Consider the following 27,797-nt stretch of genomic DNA (forward strand, 5'->3'; position numbering starts at 1 on the left):
GCGTCGCACATTTAGCTAATGTGCGTTGCAAATGACATTTTTTTAACATATTGAAAAGTCATTTGCGTCGCACATTTAGCTAATGTGCGTTGCAAATGACATTTTTTTTAACATATTGAAAAGTCATTTGCGTCGCACATTTAGCTAATGTGCGTTGCAAATGACTTTTCAGCACCATGCCTGAAAAGTTATTTGCGTCGCACATTAGCTAATTGTGCGACGCAAATAAGGTTCATTTGCGTCGCACAAATGAGCGACGCAAATGACTTTTAGTCATTTGCGTCGAGAGCTTTTGCCACGCACGATGTGCGACGCAAATGTGCTTAAAAGTGCGATGCAAATGACCCTTTTTCCACTAGTGGCTCTTGGAGTACTAGGGGAGGGGAGTTTCATCTCCTTGTGCAATATTCTAACAACACGCCATGACAAAGAGGGAGATATCTTAGATAAAATCTAGTATTTTCGTTTGACAAAGATTTTTACAGTTACTGTTCGCATAAATATTAAGATAAAGGTAGAAAAGTTGTGTTAGTTTTACAGAGTTCCTCAAGAGGGGGGGTGAATTGATATTTTACGTATTTATAAAAATTAAACTACAAGGAACAGAAATAGTAAAATATGCAAGCAAGATTTAGCGTGGAAAACTCTCTAGGCCCAATAGAGAGGAAAAAACCACGGCCCCTTTGGGGACTTAAACACTTTTACTAATTAGGCAAAACAACTTAGTTTCTTTACAAACCTAATCTACTCGGGCCACAATCTGCCAATCGCCTCTGATTGCAGATGACTAGGAACAACCCTCTTTGTTCCTTCCCTTATGGAAACAGTCCCTCAACTGTTCCTACTCACTGATCTCTCGTGAGATCTTCTCTCTTGCTCAAGTAAGCCTGACTCAGGCTTAACATACAATAACTCAACACTTTAATCAAACGTATAAGAATTAATTAACTACTTAACATACGATATAAGACTAAGTAACAAATACTGCTCTATATGGGAACAGGAACAGACTTCTTTAAAGATTAAGACTTTAAGGGTGATACCTGAAAGCTTCCGGTTGATGTAAATAAGTCTGATAAAAAGTTTCGCAAAGAACAAAGGTTGTATTTATACGAATCCAAGTGTTTAACCTAGATTCAAATCCAACCCAGTTTAGGACTCTTTTTAATAGATAGATTTTCGCAAATCTTACTTCAAACGCGTTTAGGTAAAATCAATCTTTTCGTATTTTGAGAGTTATATGTTAACTCAAATTCAAGAGTATAACTTCAAACAGTTTTGTAAAATCAGTTTAAAACATTTGACGTTTATCTTTTTGTAAAAGTAAAACTTGATTTATTTCGTTTCACGATATAACTAGGACTCTTCAAAATACTCTGTTCCCATACTAAGCATGTACTAAATTACATTGGTCTTATACCTTTCGATCCTTATAGAATTTGCTTGACTTGATCCTTGATTTAATCTTGCCACGTACTTTGAACTTAATTACTTCATAGCTCCCTAGCTTGCTTCGGTTGTTGCATTTGTTCTTCTTTAAATATCAACCTGTTCCTGACATTCTCCAAAACGAACTATTAGTAGAAGGTAAGCTTGTCATCATCAAAACCAGGAATCAACAATTTCCCCCTTTTTGATGATGACAACCTTACAACTTGATAGGAGTAAATAACTTAAGGAATGAGATATGTAACCTGACAATCCAGAGTCAAAAACTTAACCAGTAACAGATGAGTCGCGTAGGTGGTAAACCCAAGTATAAAAACAAATATAATGAAACACAAGTTGTCCTCTCAATATCTTCCCCCTTTGGAATTATCAAAAAGGGAGTAGGGAAAAACGCCGAACCAAAGGAGAAGAAGAAGAAGGAGGATATGGGAATCATATTACCCTAGCAAGCAGATAGTCATCATGCAGCTCAAGTCGGTCAACGAATTTGACCGCACCCCTGCAAGCAGAACAAGATAAACGCAACATATAGCACAATACAAGCAAAAATTCTACAAGTCAGAGTGGGGCAACTATCAGAACGTAGGAAAAGCGCACTAATGAGCATTAGTCATAAACTTGGCGCATCCAAAAACCAACCAAAAAAAATTGTTTAGAGAGTAATAAGAGATGAAATTGTTTTTTGAGATAGCAGATTTATAGGGGGTGGGGTAAGATCTGGTTGTAGCAGGGTCAGGGTTGGGATGCATCGTCATCAGCAGGAGCCACCTCTTCTATCACCATGTCAGCTAGGCGCTCCGTCATGTCATTGAAGAACTCAGCCTGGTCCTGCTGCATCTTGTGGATCAGCTCCTGTAGAGATGTGACAGCAGACATCAGAACAATATTGTCTAGCTGCAGTTGATCTACCTTGGTCATGAGGAGATGAATTGAGCCATCTGGTGAGGGAGCAGCTGACTGAGTTTCCCCTTCCTTGTCCGAGTCAGACTCCTCAACCCGGTACACCGGAGGGGCGCCCTTGGAGGAACTGGCGAGACGGCTGCTACGACGAATAGGCTGAGTGGACACAGGGGAGAGATTAGGTTGCTGAACAGGTGAGGCAGATGGTTTTGGACTTTGTGGTGTTGGTCCCGCATTGTGAGACACATCCTCAGAATGACCCTCTTCGTCTTGACACGGAACGGCTACCTCTCCCTCTTCCTCAGAGAAATCTTCCTCATCATCGACATCTTCTTCTCCCTCTTCTGAAGGAAATAATGCCCTTGGTCCAAGTATGCATTCTATGTTAAGTCTAATAAATGCGGTTCAGTATTAATTAACAAGTTAATAATTCAGTGAGATCAAGTGAGCTGAATGCCTAGCTAGAGGCCGCTTCAGTTCAAGTGGAATTAATGATATTAATCCACAACTTACTCTTGACTGAACCCGTAGGGTCACACAAATAGTACGTAAACGGATCAAGTATTTAATGGCATTAGATACTCCATCTATGGATATTCGGAATCGACGGATCTTGGTTTCAGTGGGAGCTGAGATCGTCACAGGCAAGAAATGAATACTCCGGAAACGATGATATTGCCGGAAACGGAAATATGGATCGTATCGGAAATATAAAAATTATCCAAGTCGTAGATGTTGCCGGAAACGGAAACATGGTACGTATCGGAAAATATTATCGGAAATGGAAATATTGCCAGAATCGGAAATATTGCCGGAAACGGAAATATTGTCAAAATCGGAAATATTATCAGAATCGGAAAATAATTCCGGAAACGGAAATATTAAATATTTGTTCGAAACGGAAATTGATTCCGGAATCGGAAATATTAAATATTGTTCGTATCGGATATGAATTCCGGAACCGGGAATTTAATCGGAAGCGTATCGTACGAATTAGCATCGGACGAGGCCTGCCGGACGAAGGCCCAGCACGAAGTCGGGCCATCGCCCAGCAAGCCAAACGCGCGCCCAGCCAAGGCAGCGCCCAGGCCCACCGCAAGGCAGGCCCAGCGCGCGCCAAGGCCATGGCCTCGCTGCGTGGGCTGCTGCTCGCACGCACACGCATGGGCGGCCCTCGTGGCTGCCGTGTGTGTGTGAGTTTGTGTTCATGCATGATTCCTAAAACTATTAGAATTAGTATATGATTAAATTCCTATTCCTAAAAGGATAAATTAATTAATTAGAGTTCTTGTAGGATTCTAAGTTTAATTAATTCGTATCCTACTAGGATTCCAATTCCCTTTCCATAACTCTATAAATACGTGCCTAGGGTCACATATTTTAACAGAGATTAATTCAAGTATTCAAAGTGAGTTTTGAGAGAAAAATTCAGTCATATTTCTTACCTAAGAGTGCCGAAAATTCTAGTACCTTAAGGGCGATTCTAGTTGGTCAATCTTAAGGCGGATCCGGACGTGCTGTGGACTATCTACGGAGGGACGACACTTGGAGTCCTAAAGACTTGTTCTTGTTCGGTTCGGGCGCAGCTAGGGAAGGCACGCAACAAAGAGTATGCATCTAAATTATGCTATATGATTATGTGTAAATAATATGTATTCCTGGCTAAATGGTTGTTTCCGCATGATTTATGAATTGTCATATGTATCATAACCTAACAGTGGTATCACGAGCCCCTTATTATTTTCATAATCTAAATTGCATGAACATGGTTAAATATTACAAATTTGCAAGAATTAAAAGGGGTGATTAATTTTCGTAATTGTTAATTAATTGCAAATTGCGTTTATTTAATTATACGTACGCAGTTTTTCGGCAGTTTCTTCGTTACTCATCCAAATCGAGTGATTTTTGTGTCAATTCCGCATGTAAAAGGCATTCTAAAATTTAGACAAAAACAGTATTTTTCTGCCGAACCCAGAATTCTCAAATTCGAAGCCTAACTATGACTTTTCGAAGGTTTTAGTTTTTCGAATGCAAAATTTCGTAAATTTAAGATGTTAAATTAAATATTTGCGATTCTTGTTGATAAATCTTGAATTTTTGATTGACCTACTGTATATGTTTAACAAGTTTGAATGCCTAGCCTTGTTAATTATGCAATCTAATTTGTAATTATGATTAATTTGTTGAAAATTAGAATAATTTAGAATTAATTTGATTTTCATAATTAATTATAATTTAATTAGAAACCTATGATTAAAAACCACCATAAAAATTGTAAATTTATGATAAATTTTAAATTTTTATGACCTAGACTTGAATCCATGACAATCGGAAATCAATTGAATAATAAATTTTCGATTTTTCGCCCTAAAATTATGAAATTAATATTATTTATTAATTTGTCATTAATTTTAAATATAAATTTTAAATTTTTATGCGATTCGTTCATATAACTTGCACGCACAAAGCAATGGACGCTTCGTGTTACCCTTAAGGGGTGTTGTATAGTGCGAGCATGCGACGACGAGCAAGGCATGAATGCAAGCTCGTCGCCCGTGCGGCACGAATGCAATGAGCAAGGGCATGGTGCACGAGCACAAGGCAGCAGCCCTGCCTTGTGTCGTGGGCCACGAGCTATGAACAAATGGGCATGGGCGAAAGGCAAGCCAAGGCAGTCGCGTGTGGGCAGCAAGCGAGCTGCGCCACGACGCGCACTGCCTCGCGCAAGCGCGCGCAGCCTCGCGCGCAGCGAGCGCAAGCTCGCGTGCCACGAGCGCTGCGCCCAACGATTAATCGCGCGCAATTGCTCGCGCGCACAGCGAGCGATGGCTCGCGCGCACAGCGAGCGATGGCTCGCGCGCACAGCGAGCAATGGCTCGCGCGCAGCGAGCGCTGGAGAGCGCGCACAGCGAGCGATGGCTCGCGTGCGTCGAGCGCTGGCGCGCGCGCAGCGAGCACCATAGCGTGCGATGGCTTGCGATGGAAGATGCAGCAGCTATGCGACGAGTGCATGGGCTGCGCGCACATGGCCAGCGATGGCTGTGTGCGTGCGGCCCATGGGAGTGCGATGCGTAGGGTGTTTGCGTTGCGATTAGATCGTTTTGAATGTTTAATTTGAAATTTTTCAGTTTACATAATTTTAATTAATTTTAAAATTAATAATTTAAATTATTTTCTTGGATTTTAATTTTGAATATTGTAATTATAATAAATTTTATTTATTCTAATTATTTTACTAAAATTAAAATCATGAATTAATTTAAATACGACTGAAATTAAATTAAACTTTTTGGATTCAATTATAAATTTATATGAGCTTTAAATTTTAATTAAATTTGTATGTTTCCGGTTAGACTTGAAATACATTTTTATGTTTAAAATTAGTAAAGCATATGAATTTATTGGTTTAAGTGGGAGCCCTTTTAGTCATAAAACTCTTGATTAGGTCTACGAATCCTTAAGGTTAAAACAACTTGATTAGAATTAATAAGGACTGAATAATTGGTAGATTATTGGTGCCCTTGATTAATTGCTGCAAATGTTTACGTGATGCATAATGTGTTTTACTAACCAGCTATGTGGGCCATTCATGATAATGAATGGGTGAATGGTATATATTGTATATGTACTGTTTTGCAGGTTATTAAGTGACTAGTATGGCCCAAATAGGATAGAAAATATGGTATGCGTACCATTAATTTGAATGTAATTGGTCTAAAGTACCAAAGTTATTTTTTAATTCAAATATGGTCTGCGTACCATCAAATAGTTGTAATTAGTTATAGCTTATCCTATTTGAAGAAAATGGTGCCTCCCACGGAGATTTTCAAGACGGACTTTGAAGTCAAAGCTTCAAGATGAAGTCGGGCCATACTAGATCACATTTATCTTATGCATGCTTTAAGTTATTTATTGCTTTAAATATGTCTTAATTATGCGTAAGATTGTGGCTTGATTATGTTGCATGATTAAGGATTTTAGTTCACTTAAAATCTAACCAACATAGTAAGAGCCTTAAGTTCCAAACTTAAAAATTGAGTTAAAAGGTGCCATGCCAAAATATACACTTGCCTGGATATCCTTTACATCAATCTAGTAATAGTTTTCGCTCAGCGAGGTGTTACTTATTGGTCCTAAAGGGGCAAGGTACACAAATAATTGTGAGTACATGTTAGTTTTGGTGAAACTCAACGATATAAGTAAGGAGTCCTTTTATGTTGTGGCAAAATCGATAGGTTTACCTAATAAGTTCTTAGACGTACCTATCAACCAAGAATAGTTTCTAGACTATTAGCAAAAGGCTTTTGCTTACCTAAGATGTTTTAGGATTAAGTCGACAAACTGTGCTTAGTTCTTCAATGATTTTAGGATCTTGGAATCATTTTATTCACACCTGCCAGAACACATAACTTGAATAAAATGCTTAATAAACATTGAATTATGCATGTATGCTAGAATTTAAGTTTATTAAGAGAAACTGTGAATGGTTATTTATTTGTTTATTCTTTTCAATTGTAGTTTTAATATGGCAAACAACAATTCATTCAACATTCGATCAATTCTCGAAAAGGAGAAGTTGAACGGGAAAAACTTCCTTGACTGGCAAAGGAACTTGCAAATAGTTCTTATGCAGGAAGAAAAGGAGTATGTCATAGATGAGGCGATGCCCGAAGCCGCAGGCGACGGGGTCACTCAGGCAGCCCTCAATCGTTGGATTGATGCCAACAAGGATGTGAAATGTCTAATGCTCGCCACCATGAGTGCGGATCTGCAGAAAACGTTCATCAACTCAGATGCTTTCACAATCATCAGTGAGTTGAAGAACATGTTCCAAGATCTGGCTCGAGTCGAAAGATTCGAGACTCATAGGCAAATTCTTGAGACCAAGCTTAAGAAAGGCGAGCCCGTAAGTCCACATGTTCTCAAAATGATTGGACTCATTGAGAATATGAGTCGGCTGGATCAGCAATTTTCTCAGGAAATGGCTATAGACACCATCCTCCATTTTCTTCATAGCGGGTATGATCAGTTCAAACTGAACTACAGTATGAATAGTCTGGACAAAACGCTCACTGAGCTTCACGGTATGCTAAAGACCGCTGAAAAGACGCTCAAAAGTGATAAGCAGGATGTGCTTATGGTGCGTGGGGGCAAGTTCAAGAAATCTGGAAAGAAGAGGAATGCTAAGAAAGGTGGCGACAAGGCCAGCCCAACTAAGCAAACTGGCGCCAAATCTGTAAAGAGGAAGGTCAGTCAACCCACTTCTGAATCCGAATGCTTCTACTGCAAGAAGAAGGGGAATTGGAAGAGAGATTGCTTGAAGCTAAAGGAAGATCAGAAGAACGGAACAGTCGTTCCATCTTCAGGTATTTTCGTTATAAGACTGTATACTTGCTAATTCAACTTCTTGGGTATTAGATACAGGTTGTGGCTCACACTTATGTTCCAATCCACAGGGACTAAGAAGAAGTAGAAAGTTAAGCAAGGGTGAATTCGACCTACGAGTGGGAAATGGAGCACGGATTGCTGCATTAGCTGTAGGAACTTACTTTTTGTCGTTGCCCTCCGGGCTAGTTTTGGAACTGGAAATGTTCCGAGTCTTACTAAAAACATCATTTCAGTTTCTTGCTTAGATGCTAAGGGATTTTCCTTTTTAATAAAAGACAATAGTTGTTCGTTTTATTTTAAAGAGATGTTTTATGGATCTGCTAGATTAGTCAATGGACTTTATTTATTAGATCACGACAAACAAGTATATAACATAAATACCAAAAAGGCCAAAAAGAATGATTCAGATCTCACCTATCTGTGGCATTGTCGATTAGGCCATATAAACTTGAAACGCTTAGAAAGACTTCAAAAGGAAAGAATTCTAGAACCATTTGACTTAGAGGATTATGGTAAATGCGAATCATGTTTACTTGGCAAAATGACAAAGCAACATTTCTCTAAAGTTGGAGAAAGAGAAAATGAACTATTGGGTTTAATCCATACAGATGTATGTGGACCAATGAGTACAAATGCTAGAGGTGGTTTCAGCTACTTTATCACTTTCACTGATGACTTTAGTAGGTATGGTTATGTCTACCTAATGAAGCATAAGTCTGAATCCTTTGACAAATTCAAGGAATTTCATAGTGAAGTAGAGAATCAATTAGGCAAGAAGATTAAGGCACTGCGGTCTGATAGAGGCGGTGAATATCTGAGCTATGAATTTGATGACCATCTGAAAGAACGTGGAATTCTATCAGAATTGACTCCTCCAGGAACACCACAATGGAACGGTGTGTCGGAACGGAGGAACAGAACCTTGCTAGACATGGTCAGGTCAATGATGGGTCAGGCCGAACTTCCATTAGAATTTTGGGGACATGCACTAAATACAGCTGCACTCACTATAAATAGAGCTCCGTCTAAAGCTGTCGAAAAGACTCCATACGAATTATGGTTTGGAAAGCCTCCAAATGTGTCTTTTCTTAAGATTTGGGGATGTGAAGTATACGTCAAACGATTAATTTCAGACAAACTTCATCCAAAATCTGAAAAATGTATCCTTGTGGGCTATCCAAAGGAAACAAAGGGGTATTACTTCTACAATACATCTGAGAACAAGGTATTTGTTGCTCGAGATGGTGTCTTTTTGGAGAAAGATCACATTTCCAAAATGACAAGTGGGAGAAAAGTAGACCTCGAAGAAATTCGAGTCGAACAACAAACTCTAGAGAATGCTCAAAATGACATTCAAGATGAAACTCAGAGATCTTTAGAAGAATCTGGTGAGAATCATGGTCAATCTAGAAATGTTACCCCGCGTAGATCGCAAAGATATAGATCTCAACCGGAAAGGTACTTAGGTATTTTGACGAACGAGAGCTATGACGTTCTATTACTTGAAAGTGATGAACCTGCGACTTACAAACAAGCTATGACGAGCCCTAGCTCCAAGCAATGGCAAGAAGCCATGCAATCTGAATTAGACTCCATGTCTGAAAACCAAGTATGGGATTTGGTCGATTTGCCAGATGGCTACCAAGCCATTGGAAGCAAATGGGTTTTCAAACTGAAAAAAGACAAGGATGGGAAACTTGAAGTTTTCAAAGCTAGATTGGTTGCAAAAGGTTACAGGCAAGTTCACGGTGTGGATTACGATGAAACCTTTTCACCAGTTGCAATGCTAAAGTCCATTCGGATAATGTTAGCAATCGCTGCATATTACGATTACGAAATATGGCAGATGGATGTCAAAACTGCTTTCTTAAACGGCGTTTTAACAGAAACTGTGTTTATGACACAGCCTGAAGGTTTTGAGGATCCAAAGAATGCTAAAAAGGTATGCAAGCTAAAGAAGTCAATCTACGGATTGAAGCAGGCATCCAGGAGCTGGAATATACGTTTTGATGAAGCAGTCAGTGACTTTGGTTTCATCAAGAACGCAGACGAATCTTGTGTATACAAGAAGGTCAGTGGGAGCAAAATTGCTTTCCTAGTATTATATGTCGACGACATATTACTTATCGGAAATGACATTCCTATGTTGAACTCTGTCAAGATTTGGCTTGGGAAATGTTTTTCGATGAAGGATCTAGGAGAAGCACAGTACATATTGGGCATCAAGATTTACAGAGATAGATCTAAAAGGATGATTGGACTTAGTCAAAGCACTTATATCAATAAGGTGCTTGATAGGTTCAAGATGGCGGACTCCAAACGAGGCTACCTACCCATGTCTCATGGAATGACTCTAAGCAAGACTCAGTGCCCAAAAACACTTGATGAGCGTAGACGAATGAATGGGATTCCATATGCATCATTGATTGGTTCAATAATGTATGCTATGATATGTACACGCCCGGATGTTGCGTACGCACTCAGTGCTACGAGCAGATACCAGTCAGACCCAGGAGAGGCGCATTGGACTGCTGCCAAGAACATTCTGAAGTACCTGAAAAGGCACAAAGATGACTTCCTGGTCTATGGTGGAGATGATGAATTAATTGTTAAAGGCTATACGGACGCAAGTTTCCAAACCGACAAAGATGATTTCAGATCACAGTCTGGGTTTGTCTTCTGCCTCAACGGAGGAGCAGTAAGCTGGAAAAGTGCTAAGCAAAGCACCATTGCGGATTCTACAACTGAAGCGGAGTACATTGCTGCACATGAAGCAGCAAAAGAAGCTATATGGCTAAGGAAGTTCATAGGTGAACTTGGTGTAGTCCCCTCCATTAAAGGACCAATAGCCCTGTATTGTGACAATAACGGAGCTATTGCACAGGCAAAGGAGCCTAGACACCACCAGAGAGTCAAGCATGTACTTCGTAGATTTCACCTTCTACGAGAGTTCGTTGAAAGAAAAGAAGTCGAGATAAGCAAAATTGGTACTGATGACAACATATCAGATCCATTAACTAAACCTCTGCCGCAGGCGAAGCACAACTCGCACACTGCAGCTATGGGAATCAAGCATATTGGAGAATGGCTTTGATGTCTCTGTTTAATGTTTTAAAGTTTTAGAGTTTAAATCTTTGTAAAACATTATTGGTTAATCATTCACAATAAATGAAAAGAATTCATTTTTCCATTTAATTTGTGGTTTATTAAATGATGAGTCCCTTCAATTTGACGATATATTCAAGATAGACTGTCAGGACCAGTCCTGTGACTAAGAAATGTCTATCAAGTGAACTTGAATGTCAAAGGTTGAAAATGGTCCCTAGTCGGAGTTTTCTATAAAATTGGACTCATAGAAAAAGTTAGACGGTTAGAATGCAAGATGACTAGTAGTTCTGTTTCTTGAACTATGTGGACATGGCAATGTCATAATCATTTGCATAGATACTTACTTTGGGAAGACTAGTATCGGACAAGACCTATGAAACTTTACTGTAAGAGATGAGAATCTGTCATAAGTAAATTTCATTAAAATTATTAGACACTAAATCCTCAATACCTGAGTGATTTGAGATTACTTGTTTGAGAACTGGTTGCTTTGACGTTGACCAACCGTCGCACCGTAAAAGGAGGCTATAAAGGCAACGCTCAGGTAATCACCTATCAAACGAAGTCTAATCTCAAGATCGCAAGATTGGGATTGTCCTCCCATAAATCGGGATGAGATGCTTAAAAGTTGTACAAGGCCACTCGGAGAGCTAGAAACTGTGAAATGCATGGCCGTGCTCGGATGAATCATAGGCTATGATTATCTGTTTATTTGATCAGTTGAACTCTGAAACCGAGAAACACCTCTGGACATAATAAGGATGACAACTCTTACCTTATGTTCAAAGAGCAAGCATCGAGCGACAAAGGAATTAGGAAATGCACACTTGTCCCTAAGGACAAGTGGGAGACTGAAGGAAATAATGCCCTTGGTCCAAGTATGCATTCTATGTTAAGTCTAATAAATGCGGTTCAGTATTAATTAACAAGTTAATAATTCAGTGAGATCAAGTGAGCTGAATGCCTAGCTAGAGGCCGCTTCAGTTCAAGTGGAATTAATGATATTAATCCACAGCTTACTCTTGACTGAACCCGTAGGGTCACACAAATAGTACGTAAACGGATCAAGTATTTAATGGCATTAGATACTCCATCTATGGATATTCGGAATCGACGGATCTTGGTTTCAGTGGGAGCTGAGATCGTCACAGGCAAGAAATGAATACTCTGGAAACGATGATATTGCCGGAAACGGAAATATGGATCGTATCGGAAATATAAAAATTATCCAAGTCGTAGATGTTGCCGGAAACGGAAACATGGTACGTATCGGAAAATATTATCGGAAATGGAAATATTGCCAGAATCGGAAATATTGCCGGAAACGGAAATATTGTCAGAATCGGAAATATTATCAGAATTGGAAAATAATTCCGGAAACGGAAATATTAAATATTTGTTCGAAACGGAAATTGATTCCGGAATCGGAAATATTAAATATTGTTCGTATCGGAAATGAATTCCGGAACCGGGAATTTAATCGGAAGCGTATCGTACGAATTAGCATCGGACGAGGCCTGCCGGACGAAGGCCCAGCACGAAGTCGGGCCATCGCCCAGCAAGCCAAACGCGCGCCCAACCAAGGCAGCGCCCAGGCCCACCGCAAGGCAGGCCCAGCGCGCGCCAAGGCCATGGCCTCGCTGCGTGGGCTGCTGCTCGCACGCACACGCATGGGCGGCCCTCGTGGCTGCCGTGTGTGTGTGAGTTTGTGTTCATGCATGATTCCTAAAACTATTAGAATTAGTATATGATTAAATTCCTATTCCTAAAAGGATAAATTAATTAATTAGAGTTCTTGTAGGATTCTAAGTTTAATTAATTCGTATCCTACTAGGATTCCAATTTCCTTTCCATAACTCTATAAATACGTGCCTAGGGTCACATATTTTAAGAGAGATTAATTCAAGTATTCAAAGTGAGTTTTGAGAGAAAAATTCAGTCATATTTCTTACCTAAGAGTGCCGAAAATTCTAGTACCTTAAGGGCGATTCTAGTTGGTCAATCTTAAGGCGGATCCGGACGTGCTGTGGACTATCTACGGAGGGACGACACTTGGAGTCCTAAAGACTTGTTCTTGTTCGGTTCGGGCGCAGCTAGGGAAGGCACGCAACAAAGAGTATGCATCTAAATTATGATATATGATTATGTGTAAATAATATGTATTCCTGGCTAAATGGTTGTTTCCGCATGATTTATGAATTATCATATGTATCATAACCTAACATCTTCCTCCCGAGGTGTAGTATCTCCCACATTCGTCTTACCAACACAGACGACTCCATCCACTACACTCAGGCTAATCCCATTCAAGCAAGCTTTGTTAAGGATATGGGCAGGAGTAAGAGGTTCAGCTGAGTAACGAGTAAGGTCAACCCCAACCTTTCTCATGATGAAGGTAAGAAGAGACCCATACCCAATCATATTATTCTGGGAGATGGAGTGAGTGAGATGGGAGATAAAAACGACAGGAAAATTTATTTGACGCTGAGATTCTAGGAGAAAGATGTAGATCAGATCTAACCTGCTTGCCAAAGCACGCTTGTCATGACGCGGAACGATACCTCGTCGGACCACATTAAAAAGGACCTTTTGAAAAGGAGTGAGGACAGACTGGTTGAGAGCTTTTGGGTGTTTCCCTTGACCACCAAAATATGAGTAAACTTCCTTCATTGTTGCACCCCCGAGCTCAATTGGACCCTTTCCCTTGTGATAGACCTCCTCTCCTAACACCGGGACTTTGAACCAAGACCCTAATTTCTCAGAATCGAAGCTAAATTGTTTCCCATTAACTTCAGAACTACAAACTCCCTTTTGATTGACAAAGTTTGAGCAAAATTCCCCCATTGCTTCTGGATACATGCAAGCTTTAGAACAAACCTCAAAAAGATAAGTCCAACCTTGAGACTCGATCGTCTCCAACAACTCTACAAACCCTATTTCCCGACACCAACCAAAATCTATGCTTAGACCAGGGAACATACGATCTGGGGGAAAATAGAAAAATTTTGTGGGTTCGAGTTTTACCTTCTTCTCAGCTGGAAGATGAGGTTCCCCCTGCGTCAAAGCAGCAACTTCCTTCTTCAAGACCAGTTTTCGTTTGGTGGCGAGTTTTGTAGTTGATTTTGTGGCTGGTGGTTTTGGTGTTGGTTGTTTGGGAGGCATTGTTTCCGGATGAATGGTTTGAAGAGGTATGACGGTGATGATGGGTGTAGAAGGAGAAGATGAATTTGTAGGGTTTGGGAATTGGAGTTTGTAGAGGGTCATGATTTTATAGGCAGGGCTGTTGCGATTTACTATGAGAGATAGGTGAATTTTGAATTTTAAAATTGGGAATTTGATAAGAAGGAGGGGATGTTCCGAGATTTTTATAGGCGGAATGATTAGAATGGGAAGAGTTTTGGTGTTGGGAAGCGGAGTGTGGGAAGCGTGTTTGAGTGAATAAAAATGGAATAGTAATGCATGCACCAGTTTTTGTAAGATTCGATGAATCAAATTAATTGCTTTCCATTCATATTTAGTATTCCCACTTAGACCTCGAATTGAATGCAAGTATTGGGAAAAAAGTGCGATTACCTTAATAATGTGCAGACGTGGCTGTGGTAATGCACAGCTGGTTTTTGCAATCCGAACCTGGTTGTTAGTCCATTCAGAAAATATGGTGCATAAAAAAATAATTAAAAACATTTTTTTGTTTTTTTTTTTTTTTTTTTTTTTTTTTTTCCAGTGAGGTTAGAACATTGTTAAGGACAACCGGTATTATTGTATTCGTATCATACCGAGTTCTAACCTGAGCTTGTCGTGTCTGTCCCTGTTAAGTGGTTTGGTCAAGATGTCAGCTACTTGATCTTCTGTGGGACAGAATTCAAGTTTGACTAGTTCCTTTTCCACATAATCTTTCAAAAAGTGATGTCGAATGTGAATGTGTTTGACCCTTGAGTGGTGCACTGGGTCTTTTGATATGCAGATTGCACTTGTGTTGTCGCATAGGATAGGAACACACTTTAATTTCATACCAAAATCTCTAAGTTGTTGTTTGATCCATAGCATTTGGGAACAGCATGAAGCCGCAGCTACATATTCAGCTTCTGTTGTGGATAATGCCACTGTGTTTTGTTTCTTTGAAGCCCAGGAGACTGCACATGCTCCTAGGAATTGAACCATTCCTGATGTGCTCTTTCTGTTTACTAGGTCACCTGCATAGTCAGCATCTGTATATCCTTTGAGATCAAAGTGATCATAGTTAGGGTACCATAGGCACAAATCGTCTGTTCCTTTTAGATATCTTAGAATTCTTTTGACAGCTGTAAGGTGAGATTCTTTTGGATATGATTGGAAGCGGGCACAGACACCTACACTGAATGCGATGTCTGGTCTGCTTGCTGTAAGATAAAGTAGGGAGCCTATCATACCTCTGTACCTTGTTTGGTCTACATTCTTACCTTCTTGATCCTCATCCAGTCTCGTGGTTGTTCCCATTGGAGTGTGGTTGCTCTTAGCGGACTCCATTCCATATTTCTTGATGAGATCTTTTATGTATTTCTGTTGATGTATCATGATCCCTTGTTCCGTTTGCTTGATTTGGAGACCTAGGAAGAAGTTGAGTTCTCCCATCATGCTCATTTGAAATTCTTGCTGCATTAGGTCAGAGAATTCCTTGCATAGATCTTCGTTAGTTGCTCCAAATATAATATCATCAACATAGATTTGAACAATTAGTATGTCTGTATTTCTTGACTTAAGGAACAGAGTTCTATCAACCTTACCTCGATTGAACTTATTGTCTAGCAAAAAGTGTGAGAGACGTTCATACCAGGCTCTTGGTGCTTGTTTCAGTCCATACAGTGCCTTATCTAGTTTGTAGACATGTGCGGGATGTTCTGGATCTTCAAAGCCTGGAGGTTGTTCCACATAGACTTCTTCCTTGAGATTGCCGTTTAGGAAGGCACATTTTACATCCATTTGATAGAGTTTGAATCCCATATATGATGCAAATGCTATTAGTATGCGTATTGCCTCCATTCTGGCAACTGGAGCAAATGTTTCTTCAAAGTCTATTCCTTCTTGTTGGTTGTATCCCTTGACAACTAGTCTGGCCTTGTTCCTGGTAATCGTAGCATGCTCATCTTGTTTATTTCGAAATACCCACTTGAGACCTATTACTCGATTGTTCAATGGTATAGGCTCAAGATGCCATACTTTATTTCTTTGGAATTCATTAAGCTCCTCCTGCATAGCAATGATCCAATCAGAATCAGTTAGTGCTTCTTTGTAATTTTTAGGTTCAATCATGGATAAATAAGCATAGAAAGCACAGAAGTTTTTGAGTTGGGATCTGGTCGTGGTTCCACGTCCAAGATCACTGATAATTTGGTCAAGGGGATGTGAGCTTTGATGTTTCCAAGGTCTGGGTTGGAAAGGTGTGTTTGTTTCCACAACAGACTGTTCAACTTGCTCATTTGTTTCTGCTTGATCTTCGGCCTGTGCTGGTTCTTCTTCAACTATGTTATCTTCAGATGTTTCTTCGACTTGGGTTTGTTCTTCTGTTTGGGAACTTTTCCTTATCTCTTCGTCTTCTGTTTCTCTAGTGAGTCCTAGTTCGAAGTTTCCATCAGAAGTTGTACCTGCAACATAGTTTTGGGAGTCAGTTTCATCAAATATAATATGTATGCTTTCTTCCATGCACATGGTCCTTTTGTTGAATACTCTATACGCTTTGCTGTTTGAGGCATATCCTAGGAATATTGCTTCATCACTTCGTGCATCAAATTTTCCCAGTTGATCCTTTCCATTGTTGTGAACGAAACACTTGCAACCAAAGATTCTAAGATGGGTTATAGAGGGTTTTCTTCCTTTGTACAGTTCATATGGAGTTTTGTTTTTGATAGCTCTAATTAGCACTCGATTGAGCACATAGCATGCCGTATTTAGAGCTTCGGCCCAGAAACTTTTTGGAAGTCCACTATCAATCAACATAGTCCTTGTCATGTCTTCAAGAGTTCGGTTCTTTCTTTCTACAACACCGTTTTGTTGAGGTGTTCTGGGAGCAGAGAAGTTGTGATCTATTCCTGAATCTTTACATAGATCATCAAATCTTTTATTTTGAAATTCTGTACCATGATCTGATCTGATGTGGACCAGCTTATGACTGCTTTGTCGTTGAACCTTTGTGGCGAAAGCCAGGAATTCTTCAAACGTCTCTTCCTTGTTGGATAAGAAGATCACCCATGTGTATCTTGAGAAGTCGTCTACAATTACGAGTACGTACTTCTTTCCGCTTCTGCTCTGTGTCCTCATTGGTCCACACAGATCCATGTGGATCAGCTCCAGTGGTCTTGTTGTGCTGATTACCCCCTTTGATTTAAAGGACGTTCTTACTTGCTTTCCTTTGATACAAGCATCACAGACTGATTGTTTTGCAAACTTTGTATTTGGGAGACCTGTGACTAAATTTTTCAATTTTAATTTGTTTATTAGAGAAAAGCTAGCATGACCAAATCTTTTGTGCCATAACAAAGGATCATCTTCAATAACACTGAGATAGGTTAGATTGGAGTGAGGGACCGAGTTGAGGTTAACCACATATGTGTTCCCTTTCCTCTGTCCCTCTAAGATCACTGTCTCTGTGTTACTATTGATGATTAGACATTTATTTGAGAAGAATTTTGCATAATTGCCTTTGTCACAGAATTGAGAAATGCTTAATAAACTATGACCTAGTCCCTCAACTAAAAACACATTATCGATGGAATGAGACTTTGACTTACCAACCTTACCAATGCCAATGATGTTACCTTTCTTATTATCGCCAAAAGTCACAGTTCCACCTTCGTAGGTCGTGAGTGAGAGAAATCTATTTCTGTCTCCAGTCATGTGCTTGGAACAACCACTGTCTAGGTACCATGTGTTGTTCCCCCTCACTTCGACCTGCATGAAGTTTTTAGTTAGAGTTTTTAGGAACCCAGCATAGCTTGGGTTCCTTACTTGGAATCAAATCACTTTTCTTTACCCATTTAGTTTTGGTGAATTCGATGTTCTTTTCCAAGTACCTTTGGTTTTTAGGGCAAGAAACTCTATAGTGACCGATTTGACCACAGAAGGTGCATACTATGTCACTGTATAAATCTACTCTGGTTTTTTTAGGATGATGCTTTTTGTGGTTAAAACCTAAACCTTCTGTGCGTTTGGTTCTAGCTTCTTCTATCCATTTTGGTGTTACCTCTATTTTGTGTCTGGTCCTTTTAGCCAATTCACTTTCTAGATGGGTCTTTTCTTGGTGAATTTTCACTAGTTCTAACTGAGCTTTTTCTAGTTCTTCTTTATAGAGGTTCTTGGTTTTGGCTATTTTTAGGTCAATCAGATCTTGTTTTAGCCAGGAGTTTTCATTGCGTAAGGCTTCACACATTTCTTTTATATGGAGGTTTTGATCAAAGAGTTTAAAGAAACGATTGTCAATATCTAAGTTTGAGTTTCTGGTCCATTCCAACTCCTCTGTGAGTTTATTGACAATGTCTTGGTGTTTTCTGTCTGAGTCTAGTTTTTCTTTTAGGAGATCCTCATAATCACTAGTGAGACAAGAAAGTAAGTCAAACAGTTCTACTTTAGACATGGATTCAAGCCTACTTTTAATATGAACAAGACTTGCCTGGAATTTATCAGATTCTGAGTCGGATTCTTCATCTTCATGTTCAGCTACAAGACACAGGTGAGCAATTTCTTCGTTGGGTTGTTCTTGTTCCTCATCAGAAGAAGTATCTCCGCATGCAGCAATCATGGCTTTTCTTACCTCAGTTTTGGAAAAGGAGTTTCTGTTGTCTTTGAATCTATCTTTTGTTGTTTCCTTTCCCTTTCCTCGTTCTTGATCCCATAGAGGACATTCCCTAATGCGATGTTCCAAGTTTCCACACTTATGGCATCCAGTGTCAGTTTTAGGGAACTTTCGATTTGGTTTGCTTCTGTGTTCCACATCTTTGTAGTTCCTAAAAATTCTTCTGAACCTCCTAGCAAACAGAGCTGTCTCTTCATCTTCTTCAGAGTTTTCATCATTTTCGGTTTTTAGAGCAAGAGCTCTATTTTTGGTATTCTCTGAAGGTCGCGCGTTTAATTGCAGTTCATGAGTTAGGAGAGATCCAGCCAGTTGTTCCAGGTTAAACTTTGTGAAGTCTTTAGTTTCCTGGAGGGTTGTGACTTTAGCCATCCAGGGATCTTGTGGTAGACTTCTTAGGACCTTCCTGACTTGTTCCTCAGGAGTTATGATTTTGCCAAGAGAATTTAGTTCATTGATAATGTTTGTGAAGCGAGTAATCATGTCTTGAATCGTTTCAGATGTCTTCATGGTGAACAGCTCGTATTGGTGCATTAAGAGATCAATCTTCGATCTCTTAACTTCGTTTGTTCCTTCATGAGTAACCTGGAGCAGATCCCAAATCTGCTTCGCGTTCTTGCAGCCCATTACTCTGTTGTGTTCATTTGGACCTAGTCCACAATGAAGGATTTTGACGGCCATGGCATTGAGTTCAAGCTTTTCATAGTCGGCTTTGTCAAATTCATCAACAGGTTTGGGAACAGTTTCTCCAGAGGAGTTCAGCTTAGTGACTTGGAAGTCTCCAACTTCAATCACTCTCCATACTTGATAGTTTTCAGCCTTAATGAAAATCTCCATCCTGTTTCTCCAGTAGGAATAGTATTTGCCACTAAACATTGGAGGTCGTTGTGTTGAGTATCCCTCTTCTAGTTTCTCCGTAGTGTTCATAGCTTCAGAATCGTTTTTCCCGTCAACGTTACCTGCAGTTTAAAGGGTTCTGGCTCTGATACCAATTGTTAGTTTTACAGAGTTCCTCAAGAGGGGGGGTGAATTGATATTTTACGTATTTATAAAAATTAAACTACAAGGAACAGAAATAGTAAAATATGCAAGCAAGATTTAGCGTGGAAAACTCTCTAGGCCCAATAGAGAGGAAAAAACCACGGCCCCTTTGGGGACTTAAACACTTTTACTAATTAGGCAAAACAACTTAGTTTCTTTACAAACCTAATCTACTCGGGCCACAATCTGCCAATCGCCTCTGATTGCAGATGACTAGGAACAACCCTCTTTGTTCCTTCCCTTATGGAAACAGTCCCTCAACTGTTCCTACTCACTGATCTCTCGTGAGATCTTCTCTCTTGCTCAAGTAAGCCTGACTCAGGCTTAACATACAATAACTCAACACTTTAATCAAACGTATAAGAATTAATTAACTACTTAACATACGATATAAGACTAAGTAACAAATACTGCTCTATATGGGAACAGGAACAGACTTCTTTAAAGATTAAGACTTTAAGGGTGATACCTGAAAGCTTCCGGTTGATGTAAATAAGTCTGATAAAAAGTTTCGCAAAGAACAAAGGTTGTATTTATACGAATCCAAGTGTTTAACCTAGATTCAAATCCAACCCAGTTTAGGACTCTTTTTAATAGATAGATTTTCGCAAATCTTACTTCAAACGCGTTTAGGTAAAATCAATCTTTTCGTATTTTGAGAGTTATATGTTAACTCAAATTCAAGAGTATAACTTCAAACAGTTTTGTAAAATCAGTTTAAAACATTTGACGTTTATCTTTTTGTAAAAGTAAAACTTGATTTATTTCGTTTCACGATATAACTAGGACTCTTCAAAATACTCTGTTCCCATACTAAGCATGTACTAAATTACATTGGTCTTATACCTTTCGATCCTTATAGAATTTGCTTGACTTGATCCTTGATTTAATCTTGCCACGTACTTTGAACTTAATTACTTCATAGCTCCCTAGCTTGCTTCGGTTGTTGCATTTGTTCTTCTTTAAATATCAACCTGTTCCTGACATTCTCCAAAACGAACTATTAGTAGAAGGTAAGCTTGTCATCATCAAAACCAGGAATCAACAAGTTGGTTGAATATAATAAAATATGGATAAAGTAAGAGAAATACGTAAAAAGAAGGGGGTGTAAGAAAAAACTGAGTAAAATAAGAGAAAGTGAGTGAGAAATGGTAAATATTTTTTTTGTTGCAAATGAGCCACAAAGGGCGAGGATGAGAATCGATCCCATGATCACCTGGAACCGGGATGGAAGCTCTAACCAACTGAGCTACCCATCACTCTCAGAAATTGTAAATATTATGGGGTAAAAACGATAAGGTAGTAAATTTTCATGTCCAAAAATAAAATAAAGTAAAGTGTAAATAAAATTATGAAACGGACTAAAACGGAAAGTGTAAAGATCGTGAAATGGAATGGAGGTAGTATAAGCCTATAATAATACATACTCCGTATATAGAGTACGTATTTATACTAGTGTACTACTAGACGTGTCAAACGGGTCGGTTTGTCAAAAATTATTTTTGGGTTCAGGGTTATTTCGGGTCGGTCACTTTCAGGTTCGGGTTTACAAATGTTTGTTCAAAACCCAGAACTTTCGGGTTCGGGTCGATCCAAAGGGTTGAGTGATTTTGAAAACGTCCAGCAATAGTAACAATAATGTGTTTATTACTATAAATACAATGATAAAGGGTTCGATCGATTTTGACCCAATACTGTTCGCATTGCTTGGATTCGGATAAAATCGATTTACGGGTAAGAAATCTTATTCAAGACCAAATATTTTCGAATCGGATCGACTTTTAACAGGTGTACAGGGTACTAACAAACATGCTGCAATAACCTTAGCTGGCAAAAGCTTCCAATTTTGTTAGATGGGTTTAATCCTATGTGTGCCAGTCCAACTTCTAATGTTGTGACTGCAGCATTATTGTTACAATAGCTGACTGTCCAGCAGATTTTGTCGCAAAAATAGTTTGTGACATTACAAGCTTATTAACATCATATACTCTTGAAAATTCTCAATGTTGTATAGATATATAGTGTTAGATTACATAAAAAAGCATATCACAAGTTATACACACTGTTGTAGCATTAAAAATATGCGGTACGATTAAGGACGATCATTATTTTATTTTATTACATATTCTTTATAACGTACGATAATTCAGCATCAAATTTAGTTACGGCATGTCACAGGCAGCTAATTTGGTCACAATTCACAAGCTAGTTGAAATGTGCAACAACAACTGCGGTGTTGTTGTTTCGGTAAATTTCTGCAGAAGCGAAGCATCCCGTTATTGGATCCTTATAGTTACTATTGCTGCTACATTTATCTAGCTTCTCTTGAATCTGTGTCCAATTTGTGTTCTTGTACTCCTCTTTTTTTCCAGTTTCAACGTACACCTGCAACACAAGTAGCAAATCGAGGTACGGAGAATGACGATTTTAACCGGCAACGGCGTGCATACCGCGTGTGCGGCTTGTGTTTCGCCAAAAAAGTTGTCAATAACAATCTATAGGTTGTTAAAAGTGACAATTACTCTGTACTCACTGTCCATCTCTAACAATTAAAGACTAATGAGGCATGTAATCAAATGGTTACGGGTAACACGATAAAAAAATGAGATAGTATAGAATGTTAATTTTGATTTTTATACCTAACATTAAAATATGGGTGACGGGTATAAATGAGAATGAAAAATCCACTTTTTTTCTAAACTAATTTAACTTCGCACTTAAAGTTAAAATTTATAAACCGTGCATCGCACGGGTCCTATACTTGTCTTACAGTAATTGAAAATTTTCCTGATAATATTAAAAAAAACACAACTACTCCGTATATCTTATATCATCTTTTTCTTTTATAACACGACCTTATGACTGATACCGTCAAACTTTCCGTTAGCAGGCCCAACTCGAAAATTTCCCACCTTTATCTTGACAATCAAAGTTACTAAAGTGCCCTTTATCAATTGATCAACCAACTAACATTCATTTGAAATTTACTAAAGTGCCCCTTATGAATTTAGTTTTAATGTTATAAAATCCCACATTTTTTAGACTTATAAAAGATAATAATTCACCAAAGTGACAAAATAACCTGATTGTTTGGAGGAATTGAATCGGTGCCAGTGGGCGCAGACCAAGCCAAGAGCCAGGCACCTTCAGTTGTTGGATTAATTGTGCCATAGTACACCACCGCGCCCTTGGAACCATTTGTAAGATCCGCACGATGCACAAACTGAGAGTAATTACTGGGGGTAATACCATAGGGATACGGACCCGATACACTACCATACCAATCATAACTCTGGTATAACACCATTGTTATGCTCTTGCTATCATTATTCATCACGGCACTCGCACAATTCTGCACTCTGCAGCGGCAATTCACTGTTCAACTAACTATTTTTTAAAAACAATTCAATTAGATATACAACAAAACAGAGGAAAAGATTTTTTTTAAATAACGGTCCTATACTTTTTACCCACTGTGAAAATAACGGTCTACCTACTTTTTTAAGGATTTTTTTTAAATAACGGTCCTATACTTTCTACCTTATATTTTACCCACTGTGAAAATAACGGTCCTATACCTTTTTTTTTTTTTTTTTTTAAAGATAGATAGATAAATAAAAACAAAAGTTGAAATATTATATAGGTTTAACTAGGTAAAAAATGATACAAGGCCCACCTTATCAAGTACTACCTCTGTTTTAAAATGAATTTACACTTTCCGTCTTAGGCGTTTTATAATGTTCTTTATCATTCTTACTCTTACAATATTTAAAATATTTCACTCACTTTCTCTTACTTTATTAATTTTTCTCTTACACCAACCTGTCTTTTTACACATTTTTCTTACTTTATCGATACTTTACTATATTCAACCAACTTTTATATTTTTATCTTAATATTTGTGTAAATAGTAACCCCAATTTTTTTTTTGAAACTGAGATAGTACTATAAATAATCAACCCGTACCAAAGTTTTATGAGCTACCATATATGCATTTTAATTATTAATTAGAAGTGACGACCGTTAAATAAGGTGCATAATGGATATTAGGAGCATTACATAGCTCCAAAATTTGCACCAAGAGCAGCAAAACCACCGCTTGGAGTAAGCTGGGCAGCAATGGTGGTCTGAGTAGCTGGATCAAAGTAGTTGTCGTAGTCGTTTGCTACATTGAGCTTAGATTTGATTGCGATCCAGTTTATGATATCATAGTTAGCGACCGGGCCACACTCAACATACACCTACAACAAATTAAATAGTAGATCGATCGATCTATCAAAATACGGATGAAGTATGTATCACTACAAGAAACCGTACCATTAACAACAGGAAATCTCGTCGGTAAAGGCCAATAATCGTTGATTGACGACGAGATTTCCTATCATGAACCCGTCATAAAAGAGGACCGTTATTAATGAAAAATCTCGTCTTTAACCCCTCGTAAAAGACATTTGCGACGGTTATTCCGGTCTTTCTTTGGTTGTTAGCCCCGTCGCAAAAATCTTTTGCGATAAGATTTTTGATCCGTCATATTAGGTTGTCATTAAAGATACAAATTCTTGTAGTGTATGTTTAAAAAAATACAGGTATAAGATCGAGATCTTTGATTACCCTATTAGGAGTGGTCGTTGAGTTATTGGTGGGTGCAATCCAAGCCAAAAGCCATCCACAAGGAATTCCTTGCTTGTTATTTCCAGAGTAAACTACTGCTCCTTGGGAGCCGTCTTTAGTTTGTCCAGCATGGGTGAAGGTACCTGGCTTCCCAGAGAAAATACCTACGGGATATGTGTCACCAACGATACTCCCTGCCCAATCGTAAGATTGGTTAAAGTTGATTAGTCCAGTGGTGGTGTTGTTTATGGTGACAACCGCACTGTTTTGAGCCAAACTCTGTTTGTTCACAACATTCTTGGATTTAGATTTTCCAATGCTCTTTGACTTCTCTACCATCGCAAGCACAATTTCTTTCTCATCATGGTCATTCCTTGAGATTGATGCCTGTCTTGAAGCCATTTTCCCTTAACTTGCTACGTAACCTCCTATAACAACAAATAATCAATAATTAAGCAAAAATAATAGTAGTAAAAAACTATTATTTATTATTAACAAAAGCAAGCGCTTATCTGTACCTTGATAATATGTTTTAAACAAGAGAAGCTTAAGCTTAATGTGTAGTTACTTCTTGTGTGCATAACCACCTATGCATCCATTGCGAATTTATATACACTCATTTTCTCTAGGTTGCTACTTTCTACATGGTAATCCTTTAGTTATCTTTTCAGATTTTTTATTTCTTAAAGCTAGATAATTGTCAATTTTCAATAGTCAATATATCAAAAACTATATTCTTACCGCACCACAAAAAGATAATAAAATGAATATATACTTAGTGTTGGAAGAATATAATATTTACGTAGCTAAAGACAAAAATTAGCGTACGAGTCCTATTAAATGGCTAAAATTAGATACTAGTCATATCTCTTCAACTGAGAATAAATTATAAATGGAGAAAGTATTTTTGAAGAAAGCAACACTATTTACAGAAGCACCTTTGACTTCATTTTATGATTTATACTTAAGAAAAAACATAGACGTGTGAGTTCTTATTAGATTCGTCTCAATAGATATTTAATTTAAATTCAACGTACTTTTTAATTATAATATTTTCTTATCCATAACTGAAGATATTAATGTTTGAAATCATGCATTGTAAAACGTGCCTAAATAATTGTGACACATAAATATAAAAGGAAGTATGATGTTTATATTTATAACGATTAATAACATAACCGGGGTTAGTTTAGATACTTCCACTACAAAAATTTGTATCTTTTATGACAAACTAATAACGATGGGTAAAAATCCCGTCGTTAATAGTACAATTTCTTGTAGTGTTCTAGAAGGTCACTAAAAGCGAACCTCGTGTATTCTCTTATAGAATATACATCATTATCTTTTAAAAAATTGATATGATTTGATTAATTAGTAATCACAAAATACTCTGTAACTAGACTATAATTATATTTTGGTCGTAATTAATTATATAAAAAGTTTATTTCATTGTAAACATTAAATTTGTGCCTCTAAAAATCTGGTGACGATTCTACCGGTCTAGTTTTAGCTGGGAGACCATGAGCGAAAGCATCAATTTGCTAAGGAAAAGGTCCTATATCCAAATTACACTACTTAATCTCAAATTTCAAGCTCCAAAAATCACATTTCCAATTCAAATCCAAACTTCAATTCCTAAATCCAAATCAAATTTCCAATCCCCAAATCTGTTTCCCAATCAAAGTTCCAAAATCCAAAATCTGATTCTTACAATCAAAATTCAAAATTCCAAATCAAAGTACAATTTCCAAAATCCAAAATCCGATTCTTACAATCAACTTCGTGCCACATTTTTACTTAAAATCATATATGACACATAAAGTTGAACATCACGGGTGCCGACCCACTTCAACCTAGTAAACGGTAAAATTCGATCACCCACTTTCCGGAAAAAGGGAACTGAAATACCTTTTTCGCAAGTCATTTGCAAGTCGCAAATAATGTCATAAACCATGCCAACCAAGAAAAATATTAAGTACAAGCCATTAATTCTAATTGTACTGGTAGCTTACTAGCTTAATTAGTCATCCAACCAAAGCAAAGCCACACTTTTTCTGTCTGGATTCTGGCTGGCCCCTATGTTAGGCGCATAGACCGGCTCCTAAACCAAGCTAGTGTATGATAATTGTAAGATCGTAAGAATTCTCATATGTCAAGAAGATTAAGCGCGGATGGATTGGGAGTTGGAAGTGCATCCATTGTATTTATTTATTTATTTATTTATTTATTTAATTTTTTATAATTAAATTAATTCATTGATGAAAAGTCATACGACGTTTTACATAAAGATTTGAATCTAACAATTACATAACAATCGAATCAAATAAAAACTTTCTTTCACTATATCTACGAACATAGTATATTAAACATTTTGTATACCCTCTTTTATATCGTTGTGACTTACAGCCTTTTTCGGCGAGGGTCTATATATCTCTTGTAGACGTGAAAATATTATTTCCGTCTGATTCGTCTGATTGTAGTCGAAAGATTGACCTCCTTTTTTATCTCGTACAAAGCTTTACCAAAGAAACAAATGAACTAAACTAAACACATGAACCTTAACTAGAATCAAACCCACCATAGAGCTACTTACTACACTAAAACTATGTAGTTTTATTAAGATTTAACGAAAACAAAGCAGAATTGAAGAAAACGGGTCGAAAATAATTAAATTTCCGAAGAAATTAGGCTATTTTCGCCCTAAAAAACCTAAATTTTAAAAACCCTAAAAAAGAGAAAAGATGAGAGGGAGAGGGAGAGGGAGAGGGAGGAATGGAGGATAATAATCATCTTTTAGTTTTGTGGTTATATTGTGGGTGTATAGTTTGTATAGGGCTTGTTGGCCTAGTTTTGTAACATGTTAGATAGAAAACATGAGTGATACCTAGAAGGTTTGTTCTCACCGTTTAAGTTTGATACTTGATAGGTTGTGAACAACACGAACTTTTTAATTACAAAAACATTAGTATTCTTTTAAGGATATAAACACTTAATGTGGTGAAATTAATTAATCAATGAATGACTACAGAACAATAAATAAGAAGATGGTTGAGAAACGGAGGTAGTATAATATTATATCTATTTCAAAAAGTAGTTTACTAGACTTTCAATCCATGACAAAATTTAATTTTAAGAGTTAAATAGGTGTTGTCCTACAAAATAACTTCAATTCAAGGGTGTCATTAGACACATTTAATAAACTCTGGTCCCTTAATATTCTGTGTAAATGAAAAAATTTCTCTGGAAAATAACATTAGGCAGCCTCCGGCCAAGGTAAGTCTGGTTTCCGAAGGAATACAAATTAATTTGATGTGTGAAACATGTTGTCTAAAAAAAAGATACGCAACTTGTTTTTGGCCAGTGCCCTTTAACATTACAATGTTGTTTGAGTGGATCGTTGGGTATTCACTCCAATTACTATGAGGATCCTTCTATCCAGAATTGGATTCTCTACTTTATCCGGTTGTTTTTAAGC

The 27,797-nt window shown here is 38.0% G+C and overlaps 2 protein-coding genes across 3 annotated transcripts; both read right to left on the minus strand.

Annotated features, from left to right (window-relative positions):
• Positions 1–17,785: 17,785 nt before the first annotated feature.
• Positions 17,786–19,597, minus strand: LOC130469474 (uncharacterized). The gene has a single exon (XM_056838813.1). It carries the CDS (start codon positions 19,595–19,597, stop codon positions 17,786–17,788), a length of 1,812 nt encoding a protein of 603 aa, XP_056694791.1.
• Positions 19,598–21,696: 2,099 nt separating this feature from the next.
• Positions 21,697–25,000, minus strand: LOC110780169 (jasmonate-induced protein homolog). Of its 2 annotated transcripts, none has more exons than XM_021984589.2 (5): positions 24,841–24,999; positions 24,323–24,750; positions 23,771–23,952; positions 22,794–23,070; positions 21,697–22,096 (listed from the first exon to the last, which is right to left on the minus strand). In XM_021984589.2, the coding sequence occupies exons 2-5, from the start codon at positions 24,722–24,724 to the stop codon at positions 21,917–21,919; spliced, it is 1,041 nt and encodes a 346-aa protein (XP_021840281.1). In that variant the 5' UTR covers positions 24,725–24,750; positions 24,841–24,999; the 3' UTR covers positions 21,697–21,916. The 2 variants fall into 2 exon arrangements, with proteins under 2 accessions (XP_021840281.1, XP_056694706.1); XM_056838728.1 differs by having other exon boundaries at positions 21,949–22,172; positions 24,841–25,000.
• Between the last annotated feature and the right edge of the window lie 2,797 nt (positions 25,001–27,797).

The sequence above is a fragment of the Spinacia oleracea genome, chromosome 3 (assembly GCF_020520425.1).
Source record: "Spinacia oleracea cultivar Varoflay chromosome 3, BTI_SOV_V1, whole genome shotgun sequence".
Taxonomy (NCBI): domain Eukaryota; kingdom Viridiplantae; phylum Streptophyta; class Magnoliopsida; order Caryophyllales; family Amaranthaceae; genus Spinacia; species Spinacia oleracea.

Excerpts from the sequence above, each read along its gene's own strand:
- LOC130469474 (XM_056838813.1), bottom strand. The coding sequence starts at position 19,597 with ATGAACACTACGGAGAAACTAGAAGAGGGATACTCAACACAACGACCT.
- LOC110780169 (XM_021984589.2), bottom strand. The coding sequence starts at position 24,724 with ATGGCTTCAAGACAGGCATCAATCTCAAGGAATGACCATGATGAGAAA. Across the intron at positions 23,953-24,322 it reads CAACGACCACTCCTAATAGG|GTGTATGTTGAGTGTGGCCC; the intron begins GTAATCAAAGAT and ends AATTTGTTGTAG. Across the intron at positions 23,071-23,770 it reads GGTGCAAATTTTGGAGCTAT|AGTGCAGAATTGTGCGAGTG; the intron begins GTAATGCTCCTA and ends TTGCCGCTGCAG.